This window comes from Trachurus trachurus (assembly GCF_905171665.1).
Source record: "Trachurus trachurus genome assembly, chromosome: 21".
Classification (NCBI taxonomy): Eukaryota; Metazoa; Chordata; class Actinopteri; order Carangiformes; family Carangidae; genus Trachurus; species Trachurus trachurus.
The window spans coordinates 31,043,713-31,060,976 of record NC_139899.1 but is presented as its reverse complement, the minus strand read 5'-3'; the positions used below and the strand labels follow the sequence as shown (position 1 = coordinate 31,060,976).

Below are 17,264 nucleotides of genomic sequence, written 5' to 3'. Positions count from 1 at the left end.
CCTACCACGAGACTCCCACAGCAGACTGTTGCCTAGAAACGGGTCAACCCGCCAAGTCTGCAGGGGCTCGTTAGTGCGCCGTTTCAAAATAAGAGCTTCTAACTCATAGATCATAATTAATAAATAATAAATAAAGGAGTGAACGACTTTATATTGTAACAGGCAGATAAATAATAATAATAAACTAAGTGTAGTGCAGCTTCCATAATAACAGAATAGTGGAATTACTAACTCCTTAACTCTGTTACAGCAGCAAGTACAAGACAAAGCAGCCAGATAAATAAATAAAACACATTACAGCAGAGTGAGGACAGAGGAAAGCATCAATGTGTTTAGGAATGACTTGTAAACAGTTTATAATGAAAACGATATTGACAATGTATATGGAACATTTTAAAAATATTCACATCATTATTAAACAAAAAGTGTCCAGTGAAACAACAAAGCAGCAAACTAAAGTAGCCTCTATAGATGGACCATGGATCATGAAGGGATTAGGAAACGCCTGTCAAAAGACAAATACACTCTACAGAGAATTTATTCAACAAAGAACTAAAGAGGCAGAAAATAAATGTAAGTATCAGAACCAATACTATAAAGCTCTATAGAATAGGACAATATTTAATAACACCAAAAACAACACTAAAGGAATATGGGATATATAAAATGTTATTATCAAAAATGTCTCAACACAATGAAGTTCCCGTCAGTATTTCATTCAGAATGTCACAGGATATGAAGCTATATGGACCAGGAAAGACTGGGCTCGTAATAGGAGGGTTAGGTGAGTGATAAACACAATGAGGAAACAAAGTCACAAGCTACTATGGAGTTAACATATGCTTTATGAAAAATAAAGATAAAATGAAAATTCAGCACAATAACTTTGTGTTTCTTTCTTTTTGTTCTTCACAAATGACAAATCAAATTGTTCTCTATCACATATGGGAAATGTCCACATGAGAAAAATAATAATTACAAAAATGAGTTTTAATTAATGTTGTTTGAAAGTCTTTGTGGAACAGAGACAGGACTGTTACAACATAGTCATCTTCTCTTTATGGCCATACTCAAATCACATAATCACACAATTAAACACACTAGTACTGTAATACAATAGTGACTAAAGGAAAAGATTTGGTTTTAGTTCTATAGCCTATCAAATGGAATATTTATTTTTACACATTTTAAAACAACCATAAATTATTTGAGTTTTTTCTGCCATGTAATGTGATGATTTTAGCTGTTTTCCATGAATTACAATACTTTTTGTTTTACTTTTAACCATGAAATATGATTCATTTTGTTTAATCTCTTTTTAACCATTAAACAAATCCTTTAAGTTATCAACTGTGAAACAGTAAAAACACAAATCAAACACTTCAGTTTTTAAATTCACAACATTGCTTTTGCTAGAACATATTTAGCAGGTTCTCCGTCTATAATGCACATTATCAGTGCAAGAAATACACACACACCAACACAATACAATTAGTTCAGCATCCACACAATATATCATAGCTCATAACAGGTTGTCAATGCCTTAAATCTTCCTTTAATGCACAACAATAGTAACTGTAGGTCATGTACATGTTTCTGTGGGGACGATAAGAGCTTTCTGCTGCCTAAAATAAATGAATGTTGAGGTAAACAAACAATATTATTATATCATATATATTCATATAATTAGAGCCAATCATCTACTGGGTTACAGTAACATTAAAAAGGACGACATGGATGATCGTTCACAGCTTTAATCAATGTTTTGTAAGTGTTGGAGGAAAAAGTGGCAGAAAAACTCCCTGATCCATTTCCATGTGAGGACTGCAATGATCTCTGATAGGAAGCACAGCTCCATGTTCCTCACAGCCACTGAAGAAAACGAAATAGTGGATATTGTTCACTAAAGATTGTAAAAATGTGAAGCAGTGAAACGTCTCTGAAGAATGACACTCCAGGTCATTCTCTTATTCTTTACAGAGTTCTTCTCACTCTTTACCTCAAAGCAAATCCTCTGTTGATGTGACCATTACCCATAATCCTGTGCCTTTCCTCCTTTGCTCTGTGATGCAGGTGCAGGTTTATGACAGTAGGGGGCGCTGACGTCACATGAGGCAGAATCTCACCTGAACCTGTTGAACTACACCACACAAAGCTCTGACGTCAGGACATCGCTCTGCAGCAGCTCAGAAACGGTCAAAATGGCCGCCAGCTGTTTGTCACTGTCAACTGTTGATTATCACAGTTACACAACAGACACACACAAACACAAACACATGAGTGTCACATTAAGATTATATTAAACCACTGTGTGTGTGTTTGTCAGATACTTCAGGTGAGGTCAGCAACACCTTCTCACTCACCTGTGACCTCACCTGGTCATTCATAGTGAGTGTTAGCGTCATTAAAATAGGAGCAAGTCAAACCTCAAACGGTGGAAAATGAGAAAATAGTGATGGAAGTATGACAGACAGGTAGCAAGATGGCGTCAGTGACTCACTGCAAAAACTCAACATCTCACCAAGAATCCTATGTGTTTTGTTTCTAGTCAAAACTAATCTCATCATACTTAAAATAAGACTCATCATATTAAAAGTAGCTTGTTTTTAGACACTTTTTACATCTTTCAAGCAGATTTTCACTTGAAATAAGTAGAAAAATCTGAAAGTGGCACAAAAAACTTGCTTTCACCGGCAGATTTTTCAACTTATTTCAAGTGACAAATTGTTTGAAACAAATGAAAATTATCTAAAAACAAGTTAATTTTTAGATGATGAGTCTTATTTAAAGTGGAAAGAGATTAGTTTTGACTAGAAATGAGACATTTTGACAAGTAATAAGACAAATATTCTTGGAAAGATTTTGAGTTTTTGCACTGACAACTGAGCTCTCCCCCTGCGACTTAAAAAAACAAACAAAATACAAACGCTTTTTACTCTGTTTTATAGTTGCTTACCTCCTCTAGTTGTTTTTAACCGCTCATAGGATTTCTAGTCACTGAATCCTGTTTTTAAGATGCACTTTGTCCCACACTTTGATCCAGCGTGGGAAAATCCCTGACAGCTAACAACCAGCGAGCTTACCGGACACCCAACCACCTCACCGGGTCCAGTATTAAGTCTCGCCTCCTCTCCCCGATTCATTCTTCCTTACCTCTCTGAGGTTCTTCTATGAGAGGTGTGGTTTATGTCTTCACTTCATCTCTTGCTGTGTGTATGTGGAGTTTCCATTGCTCACACATTCTCCATCTCTCTGAAACCTTGGAGATCAGTCAGACTTGGTTATACAGAGCCTAAGCGGAAGCAGAAGTGAAGCTCGCCGTGGGACCTCAATTCGGAAAAAATCTCCATGTACAGGGGGTCAAAGTTTTATTTCGTGATTGTGTCATGAGAAAAATATATGACCTTAACCTACTTAAAACATCACGTTTCATGCCAAAAAAAAATCAGCAGTTTGTCGTAAAACGGCAACAGAAGAATGTATTTAGTGTGAAGACGCTCTACGGACTACAGATCTGGTGTCCCACAAAAAATACGTCACCAACTGACACGGGAAAGGAAGGACGCCATGTGGTTGCCATGGTGACGTCACTACGCCACCTGGAGTCTTTCTGGTTACAGATTCTATTGGTTACAGTTTTATTTTACAATAGTTTTACAACAAACTGCTGGTTTCTCTTCATGAAACGTGATGTTTTAAACAGGTAGAGGTTGTATTTTTTTCTCATGGCACAATTTTATCGGATCATGAAATAAAATTTTGACTCCCGTTCACTTACATGGAGGTTTTTTACGAATTGAGTTCCCATGGCAACGTTACTTCCTGCTTCCGCTGAGGCTCTCTATTTCACTTCAGTGGTTTCCTCCTGATGTATCTAGGCTACGTATTACAGTAAACCCCCTGCTGGACAATAAGTGACATCACAGCACTATTATAGCTGTTAGACTACCAATAACTGTTTATAATAATAATTATCACCTGATTCATTCAAAGTTCTCCACTGAGTGTTTCATGTCAGTGACAGATAATTGTCATAGTATCTGGTTCAGTTCACCTTTATGTTAATGTTGTGTGTGTGATAAATGTTCTTTGTTCACTTTAGATTTTATTTCTTGGAGCAAAGTCCAGCGAAGCAGGTTAATTATTCCAGGGAAGAGAACAGCGTCACGTCCAACAGGTGAGTGCAAAGCAGCAGAAGGTAATTAATCCAGATAAGATAACATCATGACGAACAGGTGAGTCACAGTTCAAAGTGTTAAAGTTAACCTTTGACTCAGCGGTTGTGTCGCAGTTTATTTCGTCGTGTGAAGGTAAGGTGAACAGTCCTGTCTTTAAAAAAAAAAATGTTTTATGAAGAATGAATCTTTAACCCGCAACGTGCTCATGGAGCAGTGTTACACTTGTTTAGTTTATCAACTGAGAGAGAGAGAGAGAGAGAGAGAGAGAGAGAGAGAGAGAGAAATGGAGCAAAGAGCAGTAGAGCAGGTTTGTCCAGGTAAGACCTCGCCCTCATGTCAAACAGGTGAGGCAACTTTCATAGTTTATTTTTACCCAGCGGTTGTGTCGCAGTTTATTTCCCCGAACACACATGTTCTTCTGACAAGCGGCGGACTGAAGATCAATATTATCATTAGTATTTTAACTGTTTATGGTTCAGTATTAGAAATAAACAGCAGTAGTGAAAACACCAGTCTCTCTACTCAGATTACAGAAGTGACATCCCCTCCCCCACTTCCTGTTTAAAGTTTACTTCCACTTTCACCCAGCGGTTGTGTCGCAGTTTATTTCGTCGTGTGAAGGTAAGGTGAACAGTCTGAATGTTTTCCTCGTTAACACCTGTCGTTACCTGAGTTCTCTGCCCTTCAAAGTGTTGTTGTGTTGTTGTTGTTGTTGTTGTGTTATTATAATGTTACTGTAGCTGAGTCAGAGCTGTAACTGTAAAGTCTGGACCGACAGAACCGTGTCCTCCATGTTGTGTGGATGTTGTCGGTAGAACCGTGTCCTCCATGTTGTGTGGATGTTGTCGGTAGAACCGTGTCCTCCATGTTGTGTGGATGTTGTGGGTAGAAGCGCTGGAATAAGAGCAGAAGCTGTTACTGCCTATATCACTGATCAATACTGACAGTTTCTTTATTGATGATTGATTTTCCAGTGTTGATCAATGTTCAGCATCAGGTTCTTCACAGTAACTGAGTACATTTAGTGCAGTACAGTTTGTGAGGTACTTGTACTCTCCTTGAGTATTTCCTTGTTGTGCCACTTCCTGCTTGTACTGCAGCTCATGTACCTGACAGGTGAAGCTACTGGTCACTTTGCAGCTGCAGGTTGTAGATTAAAAACACCTGATGAGCTCAGAAACACAGGATTAAAGATGAAACCACAGCATGTTTGTCCTGTGACTCTGTAGGTTACATCAGCTCACTGACTCATTTAAATCTATGAGAAGAGGAGCAGCTGGACACTGTCTCTGTGTCCTCACCATTCATGTCTGTGGTTACACACAGCTAACACTCTGGGTTATTGATTATTGGACACAAATCATTAATATTGTTGTGGAGAATGTTTTAGAGCTGCAACAGTTGTTCAATCAACATTTTTCAAGCAGAAACTTTCAATTTTCAGCCTCAAAAACTGAAGATTTCCTTGTTTTCTCTGTTTGATTTGACTGTAAACTGAATATTTTTGTCTCTTTGATTGTTGCTGTGACAAAACGAGACATTTGAAGACGTGGCCTCAGACTGAGAGGAACTTGAACGCATCATTTGTCTGTATTTTGTGACATTTGATGGAGCAGATGATGAATGGATGGACAGAGACAATACGTGTCAGTGGCAGCTGGAGAGTGTTTTTCTCTCTTTGAATTTCCAGTGTGAGTGAAATGACTGAATGCTGTGATAGTGGAGCTGTGAGGTGAAATAAGTGGAGGCCCAGTTGTTGTGTGTGTAGCTTGTTTGGTCCAGTGGTTTTCTACAGGGACGCTGTCCACACAGAGACTGTGTCACATCAACTCAGTGGATCTCAGTCCTTGTGTGTGTCAGTGGATGGAAACAGTGGTCCATGGATCATGTTGCTGGGCTGCAGCTTCATGACGCCATCTAGTGGACTGATAGTAGAAGTACAGCAGCTGATGGCAGCTTCCTCTTCCTCACTGCTGTGTGACTGCATTCAGCTGACACTGATATGAAGCAGAGGAGAAGAGCCAATCAGTGGAGGAGCAGCTGGAGACATGATGGACATGTGAGCTGCTGTGCAGATGAATGATGTGTGTTTCCTCTGCAGGTGAAGCTACAAAGTGTGTGTGAGCTGATGTGGATGTGAACTCAGCAGCATGGATCAGTGTGAGGACAGAGAGGAAGGAGCCCCTCCCCCTAAGAAACTGTGTGGGGGACGTAAACGCAGGACCACAGGTCAAAGGTCAGAATTTAAAACAGTCAGAAAGACTTTTCTCTCCAAAAGTCAGTTGTTGTGTTTATTAAAAGACTGAAGATATTTCTCATCATTTTTTCTCCAACATGCACATTTATCAGTTGTGTTGTTGTTTCAGGATCCAGCAGCAGAGACCAGACTCTCCTGAACACAGCTGTCTGTCCTTAAAGAGCAACGACTCAAAGGACATTCTCGTTAACTTTAAAGGAGGACGTGGATCAGCTGATCAGATGTAAGAGACAAAACTACATTTCAAAGGTTTTGAGTTTCTGTTGAACGTTCTTCCTGTGGAGTCACATTTCAATGATTCTCCATAAAAACTGAGTTATAACTCAGACACACGTTCAGTGAATGACTGACAGCATCCCATGCATCTTTTTTTCTGTTATTACATCCACTGCTGACGCTACTAAATATAACAGCTGCTTTTTGTTCACTTCCTGCAGCAGTCGTCAACTCACCTTCTCTGGCATTCTTGATTTAAGAACACGTTCATGAATCTGACGTAGAGTTTGCATGTTCTCCCTGTGCATGTGTGGGTTCTCTCCAGCTTCCTCCCACAGACCAAAGACATGCAGGTTAACTGGTGACTCTAAATTGCCCATAGGTGTGAATGTGTGTGTGTGTATATGTTGGCCCTGTGATAGACTGGTGACCTGTCCAGGGTGAACCCCGCCTCCTGCCCAAAGTCAGCTGAGAAAGGCTCCAGCTCACCCTCCACCCTAGTGAGGATGAGCTGTATAGAAGATGAATGAACTTAAAGAGATATTGGTGAATGAGGCCCATTGTTACAAAATGTAGGAAAAGGAACTCATTCACATTTGTAACCCTTAAAATAACTTTGCAGAGAATTCTTTTGAAAACCTAAAAGTGTCAAACATGAGTTGTGTTGTTGTTTCAGGATCCAGCAGCAGAGACCAGACTCTCCTGAACCCAGCTGTCTGTCTTTAAAGAGCGACCGGTCAAAGGACTGGTTCATTACCTTTAAAGGAGGACGTGGATCAGCTGATTGGATGTAAGCTGTAACTGACAGTCAGACTCAGGTTATTGTAGAAAAGAACCAGTTTGTACGACGTGTTGTTGGACCAGGTGTCCAAAAGTGTCTGTGTCTGTTGTGAACGTCCTCAGGGGACGTATAAAGTCCATCTTGTGTTATCTCTCTGTCCTGATGTTGACTTGACACTGATTCCTCCACAGAGTGGACCAGGAGAGCTCAGAGGTTCCCAGTGGTCAGTCTGCCCAGCAGCATCAAACACACCTGGACTCCATATTTATGGTGAGGACATGTCCAACAGCTGCTGTTACATCTGTTGTGTTCACCATCATCTCCATGCTGCACTTTGACACCAGTGGATTGTCAGTCTGTCCAACATGGATCTGATGTTTGGCTCCATGGTTTTAGTTTGATGCTGTCACTCATAGAGTTTCTGTTCCAGCTGCTGGAGGAGAACATGGTCACTTTTGTCAAGAACGAGCTGAAGAAGATCCACAAGGCTCTGAGTCCAGATTACCCAGAATGCTCAGGGAGTCAGAGGGAGGATGAGGAGGTGTTGGACGGTGAGGATGAAGAGCAGAGGAGGAGCAGCAGAGAGGCATTAGTGAAGATCACAGTGAACTTCCTGAGGAGGATGAAGCAGGAGGAGCTGGCTGAGCGTCTGCAGAGCAGTAAGAGGATTTCTGTAAAGATTCAACATAATGAATAATAATAATAATAATAATAATAATAATAATAATAATAATGGATGACATTTATATAGCGTTTTTCTATTGTTACCCAATACCCAAAGCGTGTACAGCAACCATTATTCATTCATACCACAAATGAGACGTTCACTGACATCAACACATGGAGGGAAACATGTTCATAGTTGTTATTTAGAGGAATTAAAATGTTATATTTTCTTATTGATCTTATATCTTGTGTTTTCATTCAGAATATTTTGCTCCTGTTTCAGTTTGTGGACGTAAACTCAAATCTGCCCTGAAGGAGAAGTTCCAGTGTGTGTTTGAGGGGATCTCTAAAGCAGGACACCAAACTCTTCTGAAGCAGATCTACACAGAGCTCTACATCACAGAGGGAGGGGCTGGAGGGGTCAATGATGAACATGAGGTCAGACAGATTGAAACAGCGTCCAGGAAACCAGACAGACCAGAAACAACCATCAGACAAGAAGACATCTTTAAAGCTCCACCAGGAAGAGACCGACCAATCAGAACAGTGATGACAAAGGGAGTGGCTGGCATTGGGAAAACAGTCTTAACACAGAAGTTCACTCTGGACTGGGCTGAAGACAAAACCAACCAGGACATACACTTCACATTTCCCTTCACCTTCAGAGAGCTGAATGTGCTGAAAGAGGAAAAGTTCAGCTTGGTGGAACTTGTTCATCACTTCTTCTCTGAAACCAAAGAAGCGGGAATCTGCAGGTTTGATCAGTTCCAGGTTGTCTTCATCTTTGACGGTCTGGACGAGTGTCGACTTCCTATGGACTTCCACAGCACTGAGATCCTGACTGATGTGACAGAGTCCACCTCAGTCAACGTGCTGCTGATCAACCTCATCAGGGGGAAGCTGCTTCCCTCTGCTCGCCTCTGGATAACCACACGACCTGCAGCAGCCAATCAGATCCCTCCTCAGTGTGTTGACATGGTGACAGAGGTCAGAGGGTTCACTGACCCACAGAAGGAGGAGTACTTCAAGAAGAGGTTCAGAGATGAGGAGCAGGCCAGAAAGATCATCTCCCACATCAAGACATCACGAAGCCTCCACATCATGTGCCACATCCCAGTCTTCTGCTGGATCACTGCTACAGTTCTGGAGGAGCTGTTGGAGACCAGAGAGGGAGGAGAGCTGCCCAAGACCCTGACTGAGATGTACATCCACTTCCTGGTGGTTCATCTAAAACTGAACAAGGTCAAGTATGATGGAGGAGCTGAGACAGATCAACACTGGAGTCCAGAGAGCAGGAAGATGATTGAGTCTCTGGGAAAACTGGCTTTTGAGCAGCTGCAGAAAGGAAACCTGATCTTCTATGAATCAGACCTGACAGAGTGTGGCATCGATATCAGAGCAGCCTCATTGTACTCAGGAGTGTTCACACAGATCTTTAAAGAGGAGAGAGGCCTGTACCAGAACCAGGTGTTCTGCTTCGTCCATCTGAGTGTTCAGGAGTTTCTGGCTGCTCTTCATGTCCATCTGACCTTCACCAACTCTGGACTCAACCTGATGTCACAACAACAAACAACCTCCAAGAAGACTGAAACAACAAGAGTCAAATCTGCAGAGACAAACTTCTACCAGAGCGCTGTGGACGAGGCCTTACAGAGTCCAAATGGACACCTGGACTTGTTCCTCCGCTTCCTCCTGGGTCTTTCACTGGAGACCAATCAGAATCTCCTACGAGGTCTTATGACACAGACAGGAAGTGACTCACGGTCCAATCAGGAAACAGTCCAGTACATCACGAAGAAGATCGAAGAGACTCCCTCTGCAGAGAAAAGCATCAACCTGTTCCACTGTCTGAATGAGCTGAATGATCGTTCTCTAGTGGAGCTGATCCAATGGTACCTGAGATCAGGACTTCTCTCCACAGATGAACTGTCTCCTGGTCAGTGGTCGGCTCTGGTCTTCATCTTACTGTCATCAGAAGAAGATCTGGACAAGTTTGACCTGAAGAAATACTCTGCTTCAGAGGAGACTCTTCTGAGGTTGCTGCCAGTGGTCAAAGCCTCTAACAAAGCTCTGTAAGTGTAGAGATAGTTGGATTTATTCATCATTATATAAAAACACTGTCTTTATGATAGGGAAACTTTGAACGGCTGTGGAACCAGTGCTTGATAAATGTCAGTTTGCCTTCACCAAGAATCGCAGCACAAGTGTTGCCATAGTGACATAGTGAAACATACTAATTTAAGTGTTCACCAATCTGCGTGTGTGATGCCCACTTGCTGCATATTAAGACGACCAAAACTGTTGAGATGCTGCTCGATCCTACATCAGTGGGTGATCAAAGCCCAGTGGCCATCCATGGCCAACACATTGTGGAGTACCTTGGAGTCTTCATTGACAGCGACTTGAGCTTGAGCACACAGGTGGCCAATGTCTGTGCCAATATTCATCAGTGTCTCTATATCTTACGTAGGCTCAGAGTGTTTGGAGTTTGCAAAAACATTATGTTAATTTTGTATAGAGCAACAATGAGTCAGTACTCCAGTATGGTATCACCAGCTGGTGACATGTCCAGGTCACATGTCTGTTCTAATGATACAGGCTGTGATCCTGAAATGTGTGTTTCTCTTCTATAATACACATTCTACATCTAGGAGGCAAAATCGTTCCACATACAGACTCCCTTCCCCTTTCAAACGGGCAGAGCTCCTTGGGAAACAGTAGTGGAGACACCAAGGGAGAATCAGGGTCTAACACACACGTGCACGAAAAAGACAAGCGCACCGTTACAGCGTTGTGTTGTGATCGCACATGACGCGTGTCTATATTGAAAGTAAAGAGTTTGTGTGCACACCAGAAGCGGGAAAGATATTTGTAAAATATAACACCTTACCACCTTCACCCTTTTCATGTCGCGCACCCCCTAGCGGCGACTTGCACACCACACGCTGGGAATCCCTGGTCTACTGTACGAGTGCGATTGTCCAGTGTTGGTCTGTGTTTACTCGACTAGTCTTCAATCTGATGTACGTTTAACTGTATGTTGTTTATACTGTATGTTGTTTTTACTGTATGTGCTGCAACCGCTCCTTATCTCTGGGACAAATTCCTCCCTGGTGGAGACCAACAAAGTAACCTAACCTTTTCAACAGGACAGAAAATAAATTCCTTTCTTCTTTAATTCCTCATGATCATCTCTACAGACTAAGCGGCTGTAACCTCTCAGAGAGAAGCTGTGAAGCTCTGTCCTCAGTCCTCAGCTCCCAGTCCTCTAGTCTGAGACACCTGGACCTGAGTAACAACAACCTGCAGGACTCAGGAGTGAAGCTGCTGTCTGGTGGACTGGAGAGTCCACACTGTAGACTGGAGACTCTCAGGTGAGGATCCCTCCAGCTGTTTATCTGATGCCAGTTGATCACAGAAGCAGGTGTTGACAGAGGGTTCCTGTGTGTTGTTGTGTGTGTTCAGCCTGTCAGGATGTCTGGTCACAGAGGAAGGCTGTGCTTCTCTGGCCTCAGCTCTGAGCTCCAACCCCTCCCATCTGAGAGAGCTGGACCTGAGCTACAACCATCCAGGAGCCTCAGGAGTGAAGCTGCTGTCTGCTGGACTGGAGGATCCAGACTGGAGACTGGACTCTCTCAGGTATGGAGAGGCTGCTGCAGCCACACACACTGTCTGATAGAGGAGGAGGAGCTGGAACATTTTCTATGGCCCCATTCACACCTGGTCACACCTGGTATTAACATCTGTCTCAGGTGATCCATGCATTGATGACATCAGATCCCATCACTCAGACCATATCCAGAGGTGGTGTAGGCCACAGTGAAGCTCTGCCCACTCCACTGACATCCTCTGTCTCAGTCTGACTCGTCCCAACACAGTTTATACTGAAGCCAAAATCTCAGAGTGTTTCAAACATGAGCTGTGCAGCTTTCATCAGTCACAGTGATGAACTACTGGGATCAGGAGTTTCTCCTCATGATGACTTCAGTGTCTCATCATGACTCACTGTGTCATATTCAGGAGGAGAGATGTCCGTGATGAAAGCAGCTGTTGGCAGCTGTGCTCTGAGTCTCTCCAGATGTTTGGATCAGACTTTATTTCAGAGTGTATCAGGAAACATTTCAGCTGCAGCTGGTTGAACTGCTCCTGAACCAACAGAGTGTTTGACCTGAACAGTCCCAGAGACTGTAGACACCTGTTGAGTGTGGACACACTAACAACAACACAGCAACAAGAATCAAAGCATGTCCACTGCTCAGAGACATTCGTCTCCCAGCGTCTCCAACCAAGGAGGAAATAAGAGACAGAAACCAGGCGGCACCATCAGGTCTCTGTCTGGTCAGATATTGATGATCAATAATCAGCTCAGTCTCTCTGAGATCCTGGTCTTGTCCTGATGAGATGTGTTGTTGTGTTGAGGAGACAGTAAATCACAGTGTGACATCCAGATGTCCTCACCGTCCAGAGGCCTGGAGCTGTCCATCAGAAGAAAGTGAGTGTAGTGAACAGTGTAATAATCAGTGTTTGTGGTCAGAGATGGACAGAGTACTCGACCCCAGTACTTGAGTAAGAGTACAAATTAGGGATGCACATTTTGAAAAAGAATTCTGATCGATAACCGACGCTCGTTAACCGATAAGATTAAGATGCTTGCGGCGCACGGATAATTTTTTTTTTTTTTTTTGCTGTTAAATACACACGTGCGCTGTGACAGCTGATCAGTGCCACATCCCCTCTGCTCTGTCTCAGCTGATCGCTCATATGGAGGTTAGATCGTCCAATGTAGAACTGTTTTTATACAAAGTGCAGCCAAACACCAGACTGAAGGAACAGCAGAGCTCCTCTGTGGAGCTGCAGCTGCAGGTGAACAGGCTGGAGAGCAGCCACGTCCACGTCCTCGTCCTCTTTTTTTTTTCTCAGCGCCGTAGTTACAGATGATGCACATCTATGTCTGTGTAGCTACATTTATGGTCTGACCTTCCTTCATGGGGGCTGCTGCACATACTGTCAGTCCTCCTGTGTAACTTTTTGCTGCGAAATATGACTGAAGGCAGTGAACTCTGCTAACCCGTGTCGACAAGCCCCCATGAGTTGACGACATAAGGAGCTAATAATAATAATAAAAAATAACCGATAGTATTAATCGGTCAAAGTTCTTGTTATCGGTTAACGGTTAAACGGTTCAACATGTGCATCCCTAGTACAAATACTACTGGTCAAAATTTACTCCGTTACAAGTAAAAGTAGCTCAGTCGACATGTTCATCGAGTAAGAGTAAAAAAGTACTTGCTTTTAAAGGTACTTAAGTATCCAAAAGTACATGCTTTTAAATTTACTTAAAGTAAAAGTCAGAGTAAGAGTAAATTTCTTATTTTTCACATCAATGTATTACAATATTTTTTTCTAAATGAATTTAAGTACCTTTTAAAGCAGAAGTAAGTGATCCGGTGGTTTTGGCTAACTTCCTGTCAGCCGATGGAGTTAGCAGTCCCCGCCCTCGTCCCTACGTCACACAGTGACCCGCCCTCGTCCCTTGGCTGCACACACAGAGAGGACCGCCCCTTTATGCTGTTCTCTCTCCTCATTGGATAAAGGTTGTAGGATACAAGGAAAGTTTTCTCCTCGGCTCAGAGCAGAGCAGAGTGACTGACAGACCCGTGTTTCAGACCAAACACTCTATGTAAGTGATTGCTGTCGGAAGATAGAACTATTTAAGACTTATATTAACACAAACATTCACCTTACTTCTGCTTTAACTCTTGTTTCTGAGAATGAACTCTTTGAAACCACCTGCACTGATGTGCTTGCTTTTAGGGGTTAGGGTTTCCTTCTTTGACAAACACAGTTTCTGTCCAATAGTATTTTAGAAAAAAAAAAAGAGCAGACCTGAAAGTATCGAGTACTTTTCAGCCTTCCTAGAAATTAACTTGAGTAAAAGTAAAAATATTTGTCTTGGAAATGTATTCAAGTAAGAGTAATAAGTACCAAATCCTCTGGATATGTACTTTACTCCGTTACTGTCCACCACTGTTTGTGGCTGAATGTGTGTGTGATCAAACAGCTGTTTTCAGACTGTGTGTGTGCTGACTCCAGATCAGATGAAGCCACAAAGTGGCTCCTTAATGAAAGTCTCCAGCAGCTGGAGCTTCACTTCCTGTCTGAGTCCATGTGCTCTGAGCTGAGCCTGCTTCTCTCTGCTCTACAGTTTCTCTGCTTCCTCTGGACTCTGACTTCAAGTCCAGTCAAAATGTGTGGACAGGTTTGATGGAGCTCAGGACTGGTCCTGAGGACGGCTGCTTTATTCCACATGATGTGACTGATCTCAGTGGGTCAGTGTGTTGCAGCTGATCTGTGTGAAGAGCAGAGAAGAACAGAGTCATTGATCATGAGATCCTGATCCGTCCTGTCACTGTGATCAGATGGTTTCTATTAGAGCTCCTTCATCCACTCACTGCTGCTGTGGCTCCTGTGGAAACCTGCTCACAGCCTCATTCTTCAGCTTCCTGTGGAGTTTTCTTCAAACAAACACAAGTTGTGTTCACACTCAGTGTTTCTCACTAAACTCACTGTGTGTTTCACTGAGCTCTAACAAACGTGTTGAGTGTGTTTCCTTCCTCATCAAACACTGAAACCATCCACTGTTCACAGCTGCACTCTTCTTCTTTCCTGGTGCATTGTGGGATATCTGGGCTGGTCAGCTCCACCTGTTGTGTCTTCATCTTCTTTGCTGTGACGTGTGTTTGTGCAGCTTGAGAGTCAGAGAGTGAAAGTGTGTGTCTCACACTGCAGTGACATCACATGGAGAAAAGACATGATGAAGTGTTTCCTCCTCGTCTCCTCCTGCTCTGTATCATCACTAGATAAAGACTCCAGCTCCTTCTTCTCTGTGCTCAGTGTTCATCCATACATACCAGCCTCCATGTGAACACAGTGATAAAACAGTGTGTGTGTGAGAGCCATGTAATGTCCATGTGTGCATGCTGACAGAGAAGGTGCTGCTCTGACCCCCCTCCTCCTTTCAGGGTGGAGCCTGCTGGAGTCCCATGGTTGACACCAGGTCTGAGGAAGTGTAAGTCTGTTTTTACTTTGATTCATGGAAACGAGGGATGCACATGTTGAACCGTTTAACCGTTAACCGATAACAAGAACTTTGACCGATTAATACTATCAGTTATTTATTTTATTAGCTCCTTGTCGTCAACTCATGGGGGCGTGTCGACACGTGTAGATTTCCACGTGCCTTCAGTCATATTTTGCGGTAAAAAGTTCCACAGGAGGACTGACAGTATGTGCAGCAGCCCCCATGAAGGAAGGTCAGACCATAAATGTAGCTACACAGACACAGATGTGAATCATTTGTAACAACAGCGCTGAAAAAAATGAAAAAAATGAAATAACAGAGGAGGCTGATGCAGCTCTCCTGCAGCTCCACAGAGGAGCTCTGCTGCTCCTTCAGTCTGGTGTTTGGCTGCACTTTGTAACTAAAACAGTTCTACATTGGACGATCTAACCTCCATATGAGTGATCAGCTGAGACAGAGCAGAGTGGATGTGGCACTGATCAGCTGTCACAGCGCACGTGTGTATTTAAAGGGATAGTTCAACATTTAGTCAAATTGGCCCATTGCCATAACCCCTATAGTCATAGCAGTAGGTTTGTTACCTTTAATTGTCGGTGCAAGCTGTTTTTAGAACGGCGGAGCAGAGCCGTGAGCTGCTCAGAGCTACGCTACGGAGGCTCATTATGGGATTTCTTGGTTTCCCTCATCAAACTCATCAAATACAAAATCCCAAAACTCCAAAACGCTCTGGTGGACAAGTTGTGACCTGCACATTCACCACGCTATGAGATAATAACACAACGTTACCAGACAGAGTTGTTTTAGAACCCTGAGCAGACTCCAAGAAACCAACCAAGAAATCCCATAATGAACCTCCGTAGCGTAGCTCTGAGCAGCTCACGGCTCTGCTCCGCCGTTCTAAAAACAGCTTGCACCAACAATTAAAGGTAACGAACCTACTGCTATGACTATAGGGATTATGGCAATGGGCCAATTTGCCAAAATGTTGAACTGCCCCTTTAATGGCAAAAAAAAAAAATGGAGCGTTGTAATCTTATCGGTTAACGGTTAATAATCGGTTAACGAGCGTCGGTTACCGGTCAGAAAAAAAATTCAAAATGTGCATCCCTACTGGAAACAAAGCAGCACATTCAACCATCTTCACACTGTCACATCACTGACCTCATGAGTTTTCATCAAACTGTCAATAACTGATCAATGATCAATAACTGCAGCTGTGTCTTGTTCTCTCCATCAGATTCCTGTCCACTCACAATCGACACAAACACAGTGAACACAAACATCAAACTGTCTGACAACAACAGGAAGGCAACACGTGTGAAGGAGCATCAGTCATATCCTGATCATCCAGACAGATTTGACCTTCATCATCAGCTGCTGTGTTCAACTGGTCTGACTGGTCGCTGCTACTGGGAGGTCGAGTGGAGAGGAGACGTTTTTATATCAGTGAGTTACAGAGGAATCAGCAGGAAAGGAAACAGTAGAGACTGTTGGTTTGGAATGAACGATCAGTCCTGGAGTCTGGACTGCTCTGATGTTGTTGGTTACTACGTCTGGCACAATAACAGAGAGACATACATCACCTCCTCCTCCTCCTCCTCCTCCTCCTCCTCCTCCTCCTCCTCCTCTGTCTCTAACAGAGTAGCAGTGTATGTGGACTGTCCTGCTGGCTCTCTGTCCTTCTACAGAGTCTCCTCTGACTCACTGATCCACCTCTACACCTTCAACACCACCTTCACTCAACCTCTGTATCCTGGGTTCTGGTTCTACAGTCCTGGTTCCTCAGTGAGTCTGTGTTGAGTGAAGCAGAGTCTCCTCCTGTCACAGAAACCTTCTCTCTGTTGAACAGACAGTTCAGTCTCTACACGTCTGTCACGTCGTCTTCACAGGACAGAGATGAACACAGTTTAATAATGACCTCATCAGCGTCATGGTAACAGAAAAATCACTTATTATTATTCTGCTGCTGCTGACTGTTATTGTTTCTCTGAATGATTTCGATGTTATGATAAAAGGTATCAGGCTACTTTCAGGACGAAGGTGGTTTCACTGCAGACTCTTATTTTGAAAAGTCGGCCTGAGCTA

General features: G+C 43.0%; 1 protein-coding gene across 1 annotated transcript; it reads left to right on the top strand.

Annotated features, from left to right (window-relative positions):
- Positions 1-7,621: 7,621 nt before the first annotated feature.
- Positions 7,622-16,979, top strand: LOC311004109 (protein NLRC3-like; the record flags this gene model as incomplete). The annotated part of the gene is made up of 7 exons (XM_083996056.1): positions 7,622-7,702; positions 7,863-8,091; positions 8,361-10,170; positions 11,299-11,472; positions 11,564-11,737; positions 15,121-15,167; positions 16,417-16,979. Coding segments are annotated over 7 exons (3,078 nt in total), but the record flags the coding sequence as incomplete, so codon positions are not given.
- Between the last annotated feature and the right edge of the window lie 285 nt (positions 16,980-17,264).